The sequence below is a fragment of the Thamnophis sirtalis genome, unplaced genomic scaffold, assembly GCF_051295495.1.
Source record: "Thamnophis sirtalis isolate CommonGarterSnake01/CBP01778 unplaced genomic scaffold, rThaSir2_p1.2 scaffold_4, whole genome shotgun sequence".
Classification (NCBI taxonomy): Eukaryota; Metazoa; Chordata; class Lepidosauria; order Squamata; family Natricidae; genus Thamnophis; species Thamnophis sirtalis.
Genome location: NW_028261384.1, coordinates 90,947,275 through 90,967,297, shown reverse-complemented (window position 1 = coordinate 90,967,297; position 20,023 = coordinate 90,947,275). Strand labels below are relative to the sequence as shown.

The window sequence follows — 20,023 nt, the reverse complement described above, 5'->3', positions numbered from 1 at the left end:
GGACTTTCCACTACTTTCCACTCTCCAAATATGGATTCCAGATGTTCTAGTTTTCTACCATCCGGTACCCTCCAGATGTGGTTTTCTACCATCCAGTACCCTATGGCTCCTATCATATTCAGCATTACTTAATTTTAATACGAACAATAGTTCAACACCGTTGGCAGAGTGTTATTTTTCTGGTATAACACGGTGATGCTGAATGTACAGCTCAAAGAACCATAGCATTTAAAATGTAAAATCAGTGTGGATAATACTGCACTTGAACAATATCAGCAACAATGAAGAATGATAAATTATACTTGAAATGACATTGGCACACCAATACCCAGCTGTACCCTCTGTGCAGAAGCATGCCTGTCTGCTGACCTTCTTTTGCCTGCTTGCGCCTTTCTATGAAGCAGTTCACAAGTGTCCCTGCCCTGCCTGTTGTGTTCAAGGTTGTTGCAGCATGAGCAAGCAACCACCTCCCTCTCATGACTATTTATAGAAAGCAGCATGGTTCAGGTTAGCTTAGACAAGAATGGGGGAAGCCATTGCTCCTGGCAAAGCAGGGACTCAAGGATTGGCTGCAGCTGCTTGGGAGGCTGTGTGTGACCAACCACTTAGCAAGCACTTAGTATTATTGATGCTCTACTTGTGAGGCTTCCTTTTGCAGGGAGAGCAGGGCTATTTCTGGATCATCCATTCATTCTTTTTCAGACTCAGCATCTGCAATCTACATCTTTGCTCTGGCAGCTGCAAAGTACAACCAGCACTCCTCCCATCCACAATCTTCCCACTGCCCCACCCAGTTAGTTATTTCATGCTTAACAGATGGGAGAACTAGCCTGAAATAAATGCAAGTCAAGGTCTTGTAACGATCTTCTCCTTCTCCCCCTCCCCTCTCCCCCTCTCCCCCCCCCCCCCGATGCAAAGGGACTCTACACATATTTAAATATTAAGTTAAGCAATACAGATATAGATCTTTAGATTTCTTACCGTGGTGTGGCTGGCATTTCCATCCTGTCCAAAATGACGTTCCACATAATTTAAGGACAACAGATGGCTGATAGAAGAAGAAAAAGGATGAAAGTTATATAAATACTTTCATCAATGTTTGAGATCAAATCTGCCTCATATTCTCCTGTTTTCCTAATTCATGCTTATAAAATTAACAGTATTGAGGACACCAAAACCTTTGTCATTTCTTTTGTGTGACCGATCCTATCCCTGTTTGCCCACTCTCCTTTACTCAGTATAACTACTCTAAACTATCCTCTAGTTCAGAGGTGGGTTGCTGCTGGTTCAGCCCAGATTGGCCGAACCTATAGTAGTGGCGGCGGGAGGCTCCACCCACCCGCCCAGCCCTTCTGCATGTACAGAAGTGTTGCGCGTGTGTGCAGGAGCGCACCCAAACTGGTAGTGAAAACATTGGCAACTGACCTTTGCTCTAGTTGACAATCATGGCACTTGTATGGGTGCATGTCATAATAAATTTCTTGAATCACTATTGATTCAAGCTATCATGCAAAGCATGAGCTACATTGTGAGCTCTCTGACTGGCATGAACAATCTCTTGCTGTTGGTTTCCAATGATTCCCACCACTTAGCTTTTGAATGCAGATCTTCTCTGCAAAGACTTGCAGAGAAAAGATTCCTTGGGTGAAAAAGAAATGGGTTAACTGAGCCAGGAACTAGAATTCATTATTTGGCAAATCTAGTTTGGCAAATTACAAAGCTTGCCTTTCCTCAATATAGATGTGTAGATTTCATGATTGAAATCCACGTATCTGTAGTATTCTACAAACATTCTTCTTGGATGCACTATTATTAGCAGCTATTAGTCCTTGGCAAATAATCCTGCATATTTCCTTCAGTTCTGTGGCCCCAGCAAATTCCAACACTGAAAATGAACATTGAGCTTTGTTCAGGTCATTTTTCAGGGCATCTGGACTCCTGGGTAAAATAAGGCACAGTCCAGGGGTGAAACTCAGTTACCTGACCTGCTCATTTACAACACTATATCTAGTTACAGACTAAGGCTCATCATCAGCTACCTCATCTTACAGTGATCTAGTGCCTAACCCTGAACTTAATTTATTTGCAGAAGAACAGATGAACAGAAATGTTTCCAGATGCCTTATTAAATATTAAAAGGCACTCACCTAATCACACCTTCCAAGCATAGTACTTCAAACTATATTCACCCCAGATAATATATTTAGACACATATTTAGGGGATAGTATGAAAAAAAGACAAATACCTTTACAATATTGCATGGCTCATATAATAATAAAAAATCACTGCATGAAGAAAATTTCCCACAGCTACACCCCTATTTATATCCTATTTAAACTTGCAAAAGGTACATAGAAGCTCATATATTGATATACATTATGCACATAATCATATTTTCATAAGTCCCCTGGAGTTACGTAGTTAGTAAATTTAAACGAACAATAATAAATGAACAAACACTGGGATCTGCGTGAAATTAATTATGACTCTAATCACATGTACAAAATGAGCAAATATGGTGTCATAGTCAATAGCTTGCTTGCATTGCTTCACATTTGTGCACATGCACCCACGCATAAAAAAACCTCTGACAAATACTGAAATAATACAGCAAAATAGTTTCTGAGATAGAGGGATTGAAATTTGACTACAAGAAAAGGAGTAAAACTGTTTTTCATTAACAAGACATCTCTGGAAGTTATAAATAACAAGTGTAGAGTGTCAATAAGCAAGTACAGAGTGACTTTCTCTCATTTTTATGCAGCTATAACGTCTCCGAATTCATCAGAGATGAAGGGTAAGGCATATGCAGGAGATGCATAGTTGTACTTCAGTATTGAAAGTCCTTTTGAGAAATTAAAAACAGTATTGCCCCTTCCATATTTCAATATTTAATTAGCACAAGAATTGTCAACATATATAAAATTAAAACAAATCTTTATTATAGTCATAGATCAACATAATCAATGTATCTAGAAAATTCTCTTGAACTAGATATCTCAATTTCTTCTTTTTTTATCTGTGTTCAGTTATAAGTATGTTTCATAATTGTTTAATAAAAGCAGATGGGACAAAGCTAGTGGGCCTTTCCACTCACAACAAGCACTCAGTTTTATCACGCAAAAATATGCATACCCACCTACATAAATAAACAGGAAGACAAGCACACCTTCTTTCACATTTGCTGCCACATATCTTGGCTTGCCACATAAATATAAAATCAACACATTGTAACTCCTATCCTGTGACACACTCTGTTACAACCATATGTTAAGAAAAAGTATGCACCCACATCCATGCCTATGAATTTGCCTATTACTACCTCAGAGTTTGCCAATAAAGTAGCCTAAAATTTCAGTTCTCACAACTTACAGCAAAGATATCTGAGAATTAAAAGAGTGTTGGAAATCTTCACACTGGAAGACGCCACATTGGGAGATACTGACATATGTGAAGACTCCCATGTTACAAATTTCACACCTCCCATATTGCAATCCATCGTTGAGATCTTGGTCTCTTCTTTTAAAGAGAAGAACATGGTGTATAATCTAAGCTAAAACATGGCTTATTCCATATGCATTTTTTAAAAACAAATACCTGAACTGAGATAACAGTGTTGTTCAATCTCATTATTGCTGTTAATTAACAAATTAAAACTATGATAATTGTGTTATCATCTATTATTGCGCTTTGAATGGTCACTATGAGATAAAGTCTGTAATAATGTTTCATGTTTGTAGATAATTACAGACTTTATCTCCTGCCCGAAAAAGAGATTACATTTTTCTATTATTTTCTCTACTCTCATATATGTAAATCTGCTACTTGACAAAAGTAGCTCGCAGCTAATGAAAGTTTATACCTTAATATATTAATCCCTCTTTAAAGTATCATGGAATAAAATATTCAGAAACTTGCCCAAATGACCATTTTTCCATTATCTATCTATCCATCCACCCACCCACCCATCCATCCATCCATTTATCTGTATCTATAAATCATTAAAAGTTTTGCAAAGAACATAAAAGCTAACACAAACCAATAAGAGTAAAAAAAGAAAAAAGAGGAAAATGCATAAAGAGAAACTCAAAAGAAATAGAAAGAAACTTTTAATTTCCTCTGCAGCTAATACAATAACAATATTCTCTTACACTATAATTCCAAAAAAGAATCTTTCTGGATCTTTATATTATGAAAATTTTAATATAAGACTATTGGGATTGAATAACTGGAGAACCAGTTCAGTGTAATGCTAGCCTAGAAACTATGAGTTCTAATCCTGCCTTAGCCATGAAAGTCAGCTGAGTGACTTTGGGCCACTCATTCTTTCTCAGCCCAATCTACTTTACAGGGGTGCTGTTGTGGGGAAAATGGGAGGAAGAAGGAATATTGGTATGTTCGCTGCCTTGAGTATATGAAAAAAGAATGGGATAAAAAATATTTTACATAGGATCACTCTCTAGATTTGTGCAATGAGAGAATAGACTAACAGACCTGGACCTTGGAGGTTTTCAAATCAACCTCCTGCTTAGACAAATTTCAGACAAATGGTTGTCTAATCTCTTCTTTAAAAACTTCCAGTGTTGAATCATTCACAACTTCTGAAAACATGTTGTTCCATTGATTAATTGTTCTAACTGTCAGGAAATTTCTCCTTAGTTCTAGGTTGCTTCCATCCATTGCTTCTTGTCCTGCCCTCAGGTGCTTTGGAAAATAGCTTGACTCCCTCTTCTTTGTGGCAATCCCTGAGATATTGGAATACTGCTATCATGTCTCCCTCAGTCCTTCTTTTCATTAAACTAGACATACCCAATTCCAGCAATCATTAGTTATATGTTTTAGCCTCCAGTCCCCTAACCATCTTTGTTGCTCTTCTCTGCACTCTTTTTAGAGTATCAACATCTTTTTTACATTGTGTATATCAAAACTTAATTCAGTATTCCAAGTGTGGCCTTACCAAGGCATTATAAAGTGGTATTAACACTTCACGTGACCTTGATTCTATCTCCATGTTAATGCTGGCTTTTTTGGCAGCTGCAACAGACTGCTGGCTCATATTTAAATGATTGTCCACTATGACTCTAAGATCCCTCTCACAGTTACTACTATTGAGCAAAGTACCACATATACTGTACCTGTGTGTTCTGTTTTTCTTGCCTAAATGTAGAACCTTATTTTTTTCACCATTGAATTTCATTTTGTTAGATAGCCCCCAATGTTCAAGTCTGTCAAGATCCTTCTGTACATTAAACCTATCTTCTGGAGTATTGGCTATTCCTGCCAGCTTGGTGTCATCAAATTTGATGGATTCCCCTTCTATCCCCTTGCCCAAATCATTGATGAAGATGTTGAAGAGTACTGGGCCTAAAACAGAGCCTTGGGGTACCCTATTGCATACTCCCCTCCAAGTACATGCAGTTCTATTGAGGACTAGATGTTGAGTGCAGTTGGTCAACCAGTTACGAATCCATCTGGTGGTGATGCTGTTAAACCCATATTTTTCTATAAAGTAATAGGTTATAGTCTACTTTATCAAAGGTCTTACTGAAGTCCAAATAAATTGAAGTATAGCATTCCTGTGATCCACTAATTTTGTCACTTTGTTAAAGAATGTAATAAGATTTGTCTGGCATTATCACTTTTTGACAACATGTTAGCTTTTGGTAATTACATTGTCTCTAGGTGTTCATCGATTTGTTGCTTAATTAACTTTTCCAGAATGATAATTATTTATTTTTGTTTATTCAATTCACATAGTTGAATATCTCACATGATTCTTCTTGGCTTACAGAATTAAAAAAACACAGCAAAATAAATAAACAAATATAAATAGACCAGATTAAATTATTAAAAAATAAATAAACTGCAGCATTTACAATAATTGTTGATTATTTCAATTTGATCGTTACACTGAACATGTGGAATGCTAAATCAAAGTTTGATAACAATTTACTAAACATGCCACAATGACTTGATACACACATTATGCTGTAATCCATGATGTATAAATCACAACAACTAGGACCAACTATATTTGAAATCCAAACCTAATAAATTCCTTATTTTTCGGAGTATAAGACGCACTCCCCCCCCCCCTAAAGAGGGTGGAAATGTTTGTGTGTCCTATACATCAAGTACAGCCATTTTTGGCCTCCGGAAACCCCACCATGCATGTCCCATTTTCACAAAAATCAGGCTTGTTTTTCACAAAAACGGCACACGCAGAGTGTTTGGGAGGCCTGCAGAATACTCCTGAGGATTGGGAAGGGCAAAATCGGCACTCCTGGTGGGTTTGGGAGGCCAAAAATGAGCCCATTTTTCTCAAAAACGGGGCACACAGAGGGTTTGGGAGGCCTGCGGAATGCTCCTGAGGGATGTGAAGGGCAAAAATGCCCCCATTTTTTAAAAAAAAACAGGCCCATTTTTTGCCTCCTTTTGCCTTCCTCCACCCCTAGGACTCTGCAGGCCTCCTAAACCCCCTGCGCACCCTGTTTTTGTGAAAACGGGACATGTTGGGCAGGGTTTCCAGAGGCTGTGTTTGGTGTATAAGACACACCAACATTTCCACCCTCTTTTGTGGGGAGAGGGCATCTTACACTCAGAAATGTACGGTATTTGTGGTTTGTTGCTTTTGTTAGTTGTGAAATTGTGTTAAACCTATTGCGACCTCATGGACAACGTTCCTTCAGGCCTTCCTGTCCTTACTATCCCCGGAGTCCATTTTAGCTCATGCCTTCTGCTTCGGTGACTCCATCCAGCCACCTCATTCTCTGTCATCCCCTTCTTTTGCTCTCAATCTTTCCCAGCATTAGGCTCTTCTCCAGTGAGTTCTTCATTTTCATTAGGTGGCCAAAGTATTTAAGTTTCATCTTCAGGATCTGGCCTTCTAAAGAGCAGTCAGGTTTAATCTTCTCTAGGACTGACCAGTTTGATCGCTTTGCTGTCCAAAGGACTCGCTGGAGTCTTCTCCAGCACCATAGTTCAAAGGCCTAAATTCTTTGGCAATCCTTATGGTCCAACTTTCACAGCCATACATTGCAATTAGAAAAAACACAGCCTTGAATATACGCCCTTTTGTTGGCATGGTGATGTCTTTGCTTTTTAGTATGCTGTCTAGATTTGCCATAGCTTTCCTCCCCAGGAGCAAGCATCTTTTAATTTCTTGGCTGCGGTCCCCATCTGTGGTGATCTTGCAGCCCAGGAAAATAAAATCTGTCACTACCTCCATTTCTTCCCCATCTATTTGCCAGGAATTGAGAGGGCCAGATGCCATGATCCTAGTTTTCTTAATGTTGAGTTTCAAGCCAACTTTTGCATTCTCCTTCTTCACCTGCATCAAGAGGTTCTTTCGTTCCCCTTTACTTTCTGCTCTTAGAGTGGTATCATCTGCATATCTGAGGTTGTAGATATTTCTCCCGGCAATCTTAATTTCAACTTTTGATTCATCTAGCTCAGCCTGTCTCATGAAGTGCTCTGCATATAAGTTAAATAGGCAGGGCGACAGCATACAGTCTTGCTCGACTCCTTTCCCAATTTTGAACAAATCAATGGTTCCGTGTCGAGTTTTCATTGTTGCATCTTGATCCACATATAGGTTTCTCAAGAGACAAATAAGATGGTCTGGTGCTCACATCTCTTTAAGAACTTAACACAATTTGTTGTGATCCACATTTGTGGTTTAGCATGGTATATTAATCAAAATTACTCAGTTTTCCATAACAGTCTTTTTTGTCTGTGATCAGAGTCATTTTTTTAAAGATATTGAGACTATTATGGCAGTGAAAAGATGCACTTTATAGAATGACAAGATTTAATGATGTGACTCTGAGCAGATTGTGGCTCTATCCACTATAAGTCCTGCTATTGCATATAAACATAATACACGTTTACACTATCTAACCAGCATTGATAGCGAATCTCAGGTATTTTTATAATTCTGCTGTACAACGTACTTCATCCTTTTACATGAAAGCATTCTATTACATATGTTGAAAATATACACCCAAATGTTCTCCATTGTACCATAAGAAGCAATTTATCATAAAGAAGAATCCTAGTTTAGCATTGAAATGATACACAATTTTCCATGGACAAGATTTCTTTCTTTTTTAAATGTGGGCATCTTTTACTATTTCCTTATTTATTCTGTGTGATTTTCTATTTGCTCAAGATTTACAGTTCTATATATAATTTTGGTAAATGTATTTCTTGGCTGCAATTATCGGAGAGGCTCCAAACAACCACTCTTTCCCCTTCCTTCACCACCCAATCAAAAAATGGAATCTTACCTTTGAATCACAAGAACAATTATTTTGGCAGTAAATACTTACTGGTTCAGCTCAAGATCCAAAATGAAGGTTGAACCAAAGGCAGGGATGAGGAAACTCACTTGGGCCAGATGGATAATCTAAAAGAACAAAAACAAATTAAGGCAGAGCTTTCTTTGACTTTTGCCTTCATCTATAGTAATATCAAATAAGCTCTTATCCATTGCTTATTATTGTAACAGAATGGTTCTGCAATACTGTTTATGCAACCAATTGTGTTTGCTCACACATATTCCCTCTTAAACTTACCATAACTCTCCTCTCCTTCCATTCCCTTCATATACATACAGTGAGAAATTAATCTGTTGCAATCATCACGTACATAACACAAGACAAGGGCGCCTTTATAAAAATACAGAATACCTCATCACTGAATTTGAATTCACAACCACCATACCCAATACATCTGATACTAAAGAAAATAATATAGAATTAATACTTATTAGGAACTGCCTTACTTGCTCAAAATGATTCTGCCTGTTCTTATGCTCCTGTTCTGTTGTGGGATAGGTGGGCAAGAAGTTGGCCTCTACAGCAGTGGACTCCCTGAGGTACAATACGTGACCCACAGAGAGGACTGCTCCTGGCATTGAAAAGGCACTGAAGGTCATTCTCAGCAGGATTTGCTGACTGAGGGTCATTGGAAACCATTTATGGTTTTATTCTGATGTTACTTTGAGGGATAAGAGCTGTGGTTTGGAGAACATTTCATGCTCAATGTTTTTACTTTGTCAACTGCCCAGAATCTATACGAGGGAGTGATATAAAAACTTTGAAGGGAGGGAGGAAGGGAAGGAGAGAAGAAGGATCCCAGAGGGCAGGTTTTCCTCAAATATTCATTATGCTTTTTCAGTTCTGTCATACCCCAGCCTGAGGATGACCTAGGTCCTAAAAACAAGGAACCACTTGCTCTGGGGTAGCTGCAGTCCCAAGGGTTGATCATGTGTGCCTGTATAGGACCCAGATTGTTGGGGGCAATATGCTGACTCTCTGTAAACCGCTTAGAGAGGCCTGAAAGGCCTATGAAGCGGTATATAAGTCTACTGCTATTGCTATTGCTATAGTAGGGAAAAATGGATCATGATGGAGGAAAGTAAATGAATCTTGTCTTGGTTAAAGTCACACTTTATCTTATGGCAAAGATGGCATGAGAGAACAGTCAGAAGTTGCCTGTTGCCCTGGTTAATTGTATGTTGTCCCAATTTCACAGGCTCAGGGAATACATGTGAGAGTCAGATTTACACAGATTTAATTCTTCAAATTAAAGGCATTCCCACCTGTATCACCTCTGCAGGGGGTAAAATATGGAGACTAAAAAACCCCAAAGATTAGCAAAAGCACAACTCTGGTTTCTCAAGTGCAGACCTCCTGCTTCTGGAACAAGCTTGGACAAAATAGAAATAGCAGAATAGTGAGATAAAACATTTTCTTCTTACTAGTTAGGGAATAGCAGCCCCTCTCAAAAAAAACCCTGTTTTTAGTTCTGCTGGGCCTGAATTCCATGCTGCTAAATATGCTCCCATTAATTCTGACTTATTATTTGCTACTATACTATACCCCAATGCCAAACATCCCAAATTATTAATGCCTTGTTTGTTTGTTAAGCTATCCTCTTCTGTTGATACAAATGTTTATGTTTAAAACAAAAGTTAAAGTCAAATTATAAAAGAGCATAATGAAATCAATCCAATTAAATCAATTCGCAGTTAAAACTTGGTAAAACCAGCACACCACCCTGAGGAAAGCATTCAACAACTGGGAGCCCAATAGAAGAAAACTTTCTCTTGAGTATCAGACATCTAACCATCTTGCAGTGCGATCACCTTCATAAAGCCTTTTATTGATCTAAGTAATCAAGCAAATTCTATCCACAATGCAGAAAAAAGAAATAGCCAAACCCAACATTTGGCTTAGAGCTCAACTCAATGTTTTAGTAGAGCCAAGCATAGTTTCTTCAGCTAGTTTTGATTGAGTGTGATTCTGATTCCGATCTTGGACAGTACACATCTTTTTGCACAAACGTTTCATTCAACCATCTTGGCTAACCAATCACTATCCCTCAGCTTTCAAATCCTGTTTTTACAACCAGCTTGGATGCGAGTCAACTCAAAGCTGCCTATCATATATTAAAAGATGAGAATAGAACTTCCCATCATCACCTGGTAAATCTCATAAGAACACAAATGAAAGTGCAATATATGTAGTTCCTGTTTAACAATGTCCTATCCAGCAACTATTTGAAGTTATGACAGTGCTGAAAAATAACTTTACAACCAGTTCTTGCACTTAAAACCATCCGTGCATCCGAGATCTGGGCAGCTCACATCTGATGTGGCTTACAACCATCACAGAATCCCAAGATCACATGGTTATCACTTGCACACTTCACAGATGACTTCCAAGGAGCAGAAACAGTGCAAAAGCCAACGGTAAAATTGCACAGCCACATGATTTCTTGCTTAACGACAGCAGCGATTTGCTTACTTTAATAGCACAGTAAAAGTGAGGTCATGAGGCATTGAAGTAACATGATGTCTCATTTAATGACCGTGTCACTTAATGATAGATTTGCTGGTCCCAATTGTGATTGTTAAAGGAGGACTAACTGCATTTGAAAAACAACGATATTAGATTCTGGGAATGGATATTTGGCAATTTATGATGAAAGAAAGAGACACAGAGAGTTTTTGAATTACTATGGGAATTGGGACCAGAATTTCCATTGCTAAGTGATGTGGTCATAAAGTGCAATGTCCATGACTGCATTGCATAGCAAGAGCAACCACTGCAGCTCTGTTGCTGTACTTAAATGAGGATCATGTGTCATTAGGTAAGCACTTCCTGGCTACTTCCTGCCAGCTTCTAACAGCCAAAGTTGAAGTCTCAGAGAACTTGCAACCAGACCAGAAGATAAGTAAGCAGCTGGGAGGGAGAGCGTGCACAAGTGGCCAACTTGGCATGATACAAGCACAATGGGACTCTAGGAGGGTGAAAGGTGCGGAAAACATACGAGACCAACTTGTGATCTTCCCTGTTACCTTCCCTACCAGGTTTGCTTGTGGGAAGCTGGCAGGAAAAGTCACAAATTGCAATCCATATGACTACATGCCCGTAGTAGGTACATCACTAAATGTTGGGTGGTTTATAATCACATGACCACAGGGATGGAAGGATGGTCAGAACTTCAAGGACAACTCATAAACTTCACTTGTTTAGTACTATTTTAACTTTGAACAGTTGCTGAATGATTAGTTAGTAACCAAGGACTACCTGCAGATAGATAATGAAGTAATTCCTTCATTAGAATATTGTTTTTTTATAGAAAATACAAATATGGCAATATTATTGACATAATTAGACTTCTGCACAACTCTGAATTTCATTGTTTAAAAATTAAAGGATGGTGGACATAGGTGATTTCTGGATACCACAACCAATTTATATACAAGCCCAGTCTATTCTCATTCGTTCCCTGCAACTGCAGGAAACTACAGATCATTTATTAGACACTCCAACATGTGGATCTTTAGGGAAGAAAAAGCTCAATGAATGAAGTTGAACTGAGTTGCTGCAGCTGACCACCTGCAAGGACTAATTAAAGCAGGCACAAACTAATGCTGACACAGAGTCAATATTATGATTATTTTTTCCAAAATATTTTTGCAAGATGCAGGAGCCAGTACGCGTTCTGGTATCAGATCAGAGAATGAATCAGTATTTACTGTATTCTATTGTGCAGTAGCACAACTGAAACCCTGGATTATAGGGATAGCTACTTGGCATCTGGATCTTTGCACCATTTTGCACTCTAGCACTCTGATTTCACTTTTGCTTGAACATTAATAAGACAAAACATCAATATCTAATGTGCTTATTGGAATGTACTAGAATTGCAAGATCTGCAACGTAATGGCTTAGGGAACTGCACTTTGCAAATATGTATGGTATTTAGAATAGCAGTGTCTAGCCAAAGGAGATGTTTGCTTCCCTTCCAGCTTTTATTGGTTTTTTTTCCCCTTAAGTTTCTTCCACAGTTTTATATACCTCAAACTTTTGTGTATATATTTCCTACACAATTCCCTGAGGATGTTCAGGTTCATAAACATCATTTCACACAGCTTGGTCAGGAAATGGAATTTGGGCGGAAACAAACAAGTATCACTTTTAGTCAACAATGCACATATATTCCTACTGCACAATTCAGTAGGAATGGGTTCAGAAATATAGGAATGTGTGGCCTGCTGAATTGGACCTGTGGCCCATTTAGTCCAGCAGTCTGTTCTCATAGCTACCAACCAGTGGCTAACCAGCAGCCAACCAATTATACAAGGAAGCCCTCTAGTCTGCCAGGTGGATGGCCATCAAGGCTAATAATCATTGAGCCTCATGATTTCTGTGAATTGTTCCAACCCTGTTTTGAACCCAGTTGAGATGACAGCCAGCAGTAGTTGTGACAGTGAATTCCAAAGTTCCAATTATATGCAGTGTAAAGGTTTTTACTGTGCTAAAGCGCAATATAAAATGCATGGAATTATAAATTACAATACCTCTTTAAGCTTGTAATGTTCTGTTGTATTTCTCACAGAATATGGCCTTCCATGTCAGAAGGCAGTTTAAGTGGCTGCATCCTACTCGCTTCCTCTTTCTCTCTCACCTTCTTTTTAAATTAGCACTCATCTTAAAATGTTGCAGTTATTTGATGACATAAAAGTAAAAGTTCCTTTATAAAAGCCTGCAACTATGGATGGAAGTTGGCTGCTGCTAGTGTCCTCAATAAACGAGCCCACTTCTTTATAAAGTCTTTCGTCAGCCATGATCAATAAAAGCTTGTGGCAAAGAGTTCCACAAGCAAACAATATATTTTGTGACATGCTTTTTTCCCTTCAGTTGAGAGTGTATTAGCATCGATCGCATGTGTCCTGAGGACAAGTTCTTCAATATTGGATATGAAATTATATCAGAGAATGCCCATAAACAAGCAGAGCAGCAGCGTGCTAATGGGAGGGAGGTTTGGTAATGGAATGTGAAATCAAATGGATTATCAGAGCGATTGGACAATGGGAGAAATGTAGACAACAGACTAAAAGCTTCTGGGACTGAATCCTGGCTCAGATTTAATCCTGCTAAAATGCTGCTGCGGCATATTGAACTAATGCAATTTTTGGCTTTATAATAGAGGAGGAGGAAAGGGATAAGATTAAAAATAAGGGCTAAGAAAAAGAAATTTATTCAAACATGAGAGTTACTTCTGGTTTTTGGTTTGCTCATTCCTTTTCCTGCAGAAAGGCAGGACAATTGTAGCGTGAAGTGGTGAGAATATTTCAAGGGCTGAAAAATATGATTTCCAAGGAAACACTATAGAAGGCTCAACACAAAAGAAGGGTAAGACAAGTTCAGACTATATTGCAAAGAGAAGGAACATATTTAACACTTCCTTTTGATTGGTATTTGCAACATATTTAGACAGAGGAAAAAGGTCACTCCAAATTTCAGTTTACATAGTGACTCCTTTTGCTCACATTGAGTCATGGTGAGGAGCTGATTTAAAGGCTACAGTAGGAGAAGTAACTGGATTATTCTGGGAAGCTTAGAAAATTTTAAATGTTAAAATAGCATTCTCAGCAAAATAATAAAATTTTGAAATCTTGAATGAAAAGATAAATTCTATTACTCAGTTATAAACCAGGCCTGCAAAAAGCCAGTCTTTTTTGCATCTTCTTTCTGCCATCAACTGGTAATCTAAATTTTATACATGTCCAATAGCAATTTGTTCCAAAATACTGCTACAGGAAAAAAAAATCCCAAACTCTTGTTGTAATATTTTAAAACTTCTTGACAATCATCTGTAGTAAAACACATATGTGACATACATTTTTCTCATTTACAATAGACTCCAAAATATCAAATGCTTATCGTATCTCACTGCAAAAAATTTTTTTTCTATTTCTCTTCGGCAATAGTTAGGGTTGCTAGATATTTCACCCCTGAAATGGCAGGCCTATTATACATGATGAGAAGTTTAAGGTTCTTCATGTCAATGAAGCAAGTAAAAAAATTATTTCTAAAAAGATATACAGTGAATCAATCACATGCAAATGATATCAAAATAGTGAAAACTGAAATTAAAGAAAACCAAAAGGCAAAAAACCCTAAAGAGATCCAAGTGTATCTCTCTGATTAATGTGTAACCAACTGGTAATAATGGGTCCTTGCAAGCAAATGTAAACAGTATTTATGGTGGTACATAAGTATCACTTTATATGTATTATTTGTTAACTGGTTGTACTGAAGTGTTCCTGCATACTTTGCTAGATTTTTAGAAATGGAATTCTGAACTCTCTACACTACATTGTGATTCATTTGAGCTCAGAAATTTAATACTTGGGTTATATATGGTCCAGCAAGAATATTAGAAATAAGTTCATCATACATGTTATAACCAACATTTTTGAATATACATGATAAACAATGATATCTCTGGATCCTTGGAAAAGAAATGGTGGGAGAAATTGATAAAAAGAGGCAGCTCTTTGTAATTCCTCTCTGGACAAGAAGCCTTGAGATTGCCCACAAGTGCTACAGACAGTTGCTTCTCATAAGAAGACAGCAAGACAACAGTCTCTAATGGGTTTAGGGCTCTGGGATAAGGGAATAGCCATCTTGCTTGAAACATGCTTGGTGTCTTTAAAAGGAGATTGGTTTTGCATACTTCTTTTTCTAAGCATTTTCAGGAATTGCTTAATAACTGGTTTTTAGTTATTAGGAATCTTTAGATCAATCAGTCTGAAAACACTAAGTGAGTTTCCTTCAAGTCTTAGAGAAAGAAGTTTTAATACACAAGTTTAAGGACTTAAAATGTGTTTTAGGGTGGGGAAGAAATAAGGAGCAGAAGGGCAATTAGAACTTTGATTTTGAAAACTTATAAATGGATTAAAAGTCCAGTTAAATTTGAAATATGATTTTGGAATTAATTACAATAATCCTTCCCATCAATAAATGCTATTTGAATTATTTAACTAAAAACATAGGATGGTATTTTGAAGGTTGGACACTAGAGGGAACTAGGAAGAACTAAAAAAATATTAAAAGATTATGGTGCAAAATATTTTAAAATTGGACACACTGAAGGATATTTTTGAACAATGGATATATAAATTAATTTTAAGAGTGTCTGCCTCTGTAGATAGACTGTGTTTAAAAGATGTTATTATAGAACAGGATTACTAGACAAGGCTGAGACTGATTGAAAAAGAATTCAAAAATAAAATGCTACAAGAATTAAATGAAAAAGATGCTATACAAAACACATAAAAGAAAAATGTTTTAATAATAAAAAGGGATATGCAAATAATAAACCAAGAAAGTGACCTGGAATATTTCTTGTACTTTGGAAGGAGATGGATGTTACTAAAATTATTTAAACTTGAAGGGGGAAGTCACGTTTATATATGTACTGAACATGGCATTTAATTTGCTATATTCATCTTTATTATGTTTCTGCTTTGACCTTACGATATAAAAAGAAAAACGTAATAAAATTACAAACCTTGAAATCTCCACTTCAAAATGAAACTTATATTTACCTACAGAAATATATCAGTTCATTATAATAAACTACAAAAATAATCTGGTATAGATACTATACTGTTCATTCTATATTTCAGTCTTTTATCACAACCAAAGCTCTATTTTTCATTGACTGATTTGGAATTAAATGACAAGATTCCATACAATGGTCAATATAATACTATATAATCCTACAATTTCCTTTTTCCATAACTAAGTTTATTCTATAATGATTAGTAAATCACAAGCTTGTTTCCCTACATTGATGAAATTAATAGTTTTTTTCAGTTTCCACCTCTTCTGTTTTTGTTTTGTCTTTTGTTTTTTTGTTCAGAACACTGAATTACTTCTTAATTGATCAGTTCCCGTTCTTATGAAGAAGGCTTTAATTACTGATCTCATTTTATTTGTTTTGTAGCAAATTAATGATCAGTTCCATGTTCATACAAAAAACAGTATCTGACTAATCAGCTGTCCACCAGTATCAAGCCAAGCACGCTGATTGAAAGGAATATGCAACTAGTTTTAATTTAAGACACTATTGCTATTGAAAACAATCAGTCCTTTTTCCCAAGTTTTACAGAAGATCACATTTTGTTATACAAATGTGGCCTGAAAAAGATCAGAAGACTACAGATACAACTTTGAAATACAACCATTCTACAATGAAATCATGTGAACTTTCATAAAAATGTAGAATGAAAAAATGTTGGGTAGAAATTCTAGATTTGTTTAATTTTGGAAATTTGGAAATGCAAATCTGTCAGAATGTAAAACAAAATAATGCCAGAAAATCTCAGAAAAACTTATGAAACATCTCACAAACTTTATCATAAACAGGGCATTTTGCAGAATTAGAATTTTTAATACTGTCCTGCCTTGCCCAACCTGTCCTCTGCCCACTTACTTATCTAGACAACAGAAAGATTAGTTCTGGAATAAACTATCCTCTGGTGGAACTACAGACAGAATGAAAAACATAAAGGGGACCTACAGTTTGAATCACCTACCCACTATAATTGGTTATGTATTACATGTATTGTTATATAAATTGTGTGACTCCCCCACATATAGCCATAGCAGCAGCAGCAATTCTACTTTTGCTCCCATCTTAGCAGAGTGATTATCTAATTCATTATGGATGAGATCTTCTGCGCACCTTCAATTAAATCTAGTTTAACACTTGCATACACCTACAATAAAGTGTTTAATGGAATCCATTAAAGAGGTTTTGAAGAAAGAAAACGTAGAAGGCAAAAATGGATCAGAAAAAAAATTAGAACTGGAACTTTCTTACAGATCAGAATGGAAACAGTGGGGAGAGAGACCTCCCAGTGATTGCCTTTAACTACGTTCTTCTGCCAATTTTTGTCAATGTCCCATATTTTCAATGATTCTATAAAATCAAGAGTGATGTGGTGACTCAGTGGCTAAGATGCTGCGTTTGTCTATCAGAAGGGTTGGCAGTTCAAATCCCTAGTGCCACGTAACAGGGTGAGCTCCAGTTACTTGTCCCAGCTTCTGCCAACATAGCCGTTTGAAAGCACGTAAAAATGCAAGTAGAAAAATAGGGACCATTTTGGTGGGAAGGTAACAGTGTTCTGTGTGCCTTTGGCGTTTAGTCATGCCAGCCACAGAGATGTCTTCAGACAGCGCTGGCTCTTCGGCTTTGAAACGGAGATGAGCACCGCCCTCTAGAGTCGGGAACAACTAGCAATATGTGCAAGGGGAACCTTTACCTTTACCTTGCAAAAATTTTCTGCTCTTAAATGTTTGGGGAGGCTGAATTTTTAAGTTGTATTGTTTCACTTCTACTTGTTCTTTTTTAGTTTATTTTTCTGAAATGAATGTCTTGGTAGGATGGTAATCCTGAGTATCAATTAAGTAAAGTATATTTTACTATTATTATTAATATTCATATCATTCTTTTAACTCAACAGTTCAAGACAATGCATTCTCTTCTATTTTCCCACATAATATGTGAAATTGGTCCAGCTAGGACCAAAAGGTACAGCTTCCCTGGATCTTTACAGTCGTAGTCTACCTTACTCCACTTTGTCTCAATTAAGACAATAAACACCTAGAAACATTGGGAAAGGCAATAATAGATCTTTGTGGTCTTACTTAGTTTAACACTAAATAATTGCCAAGTTATATGCCCACAGGAACAGTTAATATGCAATGATGTATGATCATGTTATTAATGCCATACATTTATCTTCAGAAGAAAGAGGCTGCTGCATCTCTGTATGAATTACTGTTCTACCCTGCCTCCTTTAGAGTTATTTTACATTAACAGTGTCTGAATGTTCAGTTAGTAACTGGTATATGACAATGACATGCCCCAAACTTAGGTAGGGATGCTTGGGGGGAGGGATACTTTTTGCCATCAGAAAATAATTCCAGAAGAAAGATTTTCAGAATGAAATAGAATGGGAACCTTCTGAAACAGGGTTCCCCAATACCTGTCCTGTTGGGAACCAAGCCATACAAATGGCAGGTGAGTACGCAGAGCTCCATTTGCGCAAGCAATGGGCATGTACAAGAAACCATCCCCTCCCTCCCCCAAACCCTCACTGCCACCACTGCCGGTCCATGAAAAGTTGGGGGTCATTGTTTTAAAACCTGGATGTTCTTGCTTTGCTATATTGACAGTGTTAGGCCCAAATCAAGGTAATTGTTTATTATAGGGTTTTTGTGCCTTTGTGTCACTGTTGCCTCCTGGCGATTGGGGTAGTTCCTGCAATTTTCCAAGTGATTTGCTGCTGCCTTCTCCCTAGGGCTGAGAAAATTGACTGGCCTAGAGTCACACACCTGGTTTTGTGCTTCAGGAAGGACTAGAACTCTGGTCTTCTAGGTTCTAGCCTGGTGCTTTAACAACTCTCCCAAACTGGCTCACAAACTAAGCTAGTTCAATATATTTTACAAGGAAATCAATGGCAAGTCTGTCACACTGAATTAATTGGAAACTGGACTCAATACAATGCATTTAATACTGAAGCATGGTAAATGTTATTTTATTTTTTTAAAGAGAGCCTCAAGTTAGTGAAATATGGAAAACATAATACAATACATTCATGGGGCGAAGGAAACAACTTTCCCACTCTGAGACTACCTCTCCAGCAATCTCACAAATGTTTCTTGACAAAGGCTTTCATTGCACAATCATCCTGTCTCTTGTATTATAACCCTCCTTTTTTTTATTCTTACCACAGATAGACTACCTCTACGGTGTTTTTCGATTAGCAGCACATTGAGCAGTCCATCTGGAAGCACTCTAATTTTGCAAGTGGGTCTTTTTGCATAGGGAAGTGAGCCAGTTCTGCAGGTCCTGCCAGAAAATACTTCACTGTCCATCTCTAATATTCTTCTCTGGAATTAAATTCCCAGAATGCCGCCAACTGTTAATTCCTAGCACAACTCCAGGGGATCTCACAATGGTTAGAACCAGAATTAAAATGCAGCAAAGCAAAATGACTTATGTGACCAATGCTTTTTCTTCCATTTCTTCCTGCTTAAGGAAGGCAGAGCCGAGGCCATTCCAGGGAACAAAAATTCTCTAAACTTTGCAAGTGGGTCTTTTTGCAGATTTTATACTTGGGGAACAATCCTGCACCCCATCTAACAAAACTATCATCTTGGTACAGCTGCCACCGAAGATATGATATAAAAGACACTGAGATCTCACAATAGCATAGAAATAATATTTTGCAAATATTTTAAATAAAGGAAGTCATCAAAATAGGAAATATATATTTTGAGATGAAAAATGGCCAGGCATCAAAAATTCTAAAATGTGTGAATTTGAGTGAGGATTTCTCCTGTTAAAAACCAGGAGACTGTGAGTTCTAGTCTCCCTTAGGCATGAAAGGCCTGAATTTAGGGCAGTTATTTCTCTCTCAGCCTTCACAGGGTTGTTGTGCAGAATACAGAAGCAGAACTATTAAATATGTTCAGCTTCTTGAGTTATTCAGACATAGCTCATTATATGCTTCGCTTTAGTGCACTTCACAGATACTGCATTTCTTTTTTCACCCTCCATCAGAAAAAGATTAGAACTAGCTAAAGCTTAGATTATTAGCATTTTAGCGACCAAGCATTTCTAATTAAGGTATGTACATTTTCAGAC

At 37.4% G+C, this 20,023-nt stretch overlaps 1 protein-coding gene across 1 annotated transcript in view; it reads right to left on the bottom strand.

The window, feature by feature from the left end:
- Positions 1–20,023, bottom strand: part of ADAM11 (ADAM metallopeptidase domain 11) — a 91,534-nt gene that overhangs the window by 58,861 nt on the left and 12,650 nt on the right. Inside the window, exons 4-5 of the mRNA XM_014076414.2 lie at positions 8,332–8,408; positions 982–1,048 (exon numbers count right to left, since the gene is read on the bottom strand). Coding sequence (XP_013931889.2) covers positions 982–1,048; positions 8,332–8,408 — 144 coding nt within the window. The remainder of the gene's footprint in view (positions 1–981; positions 1,049–8,331; positions 8,409–20,023) is intronic.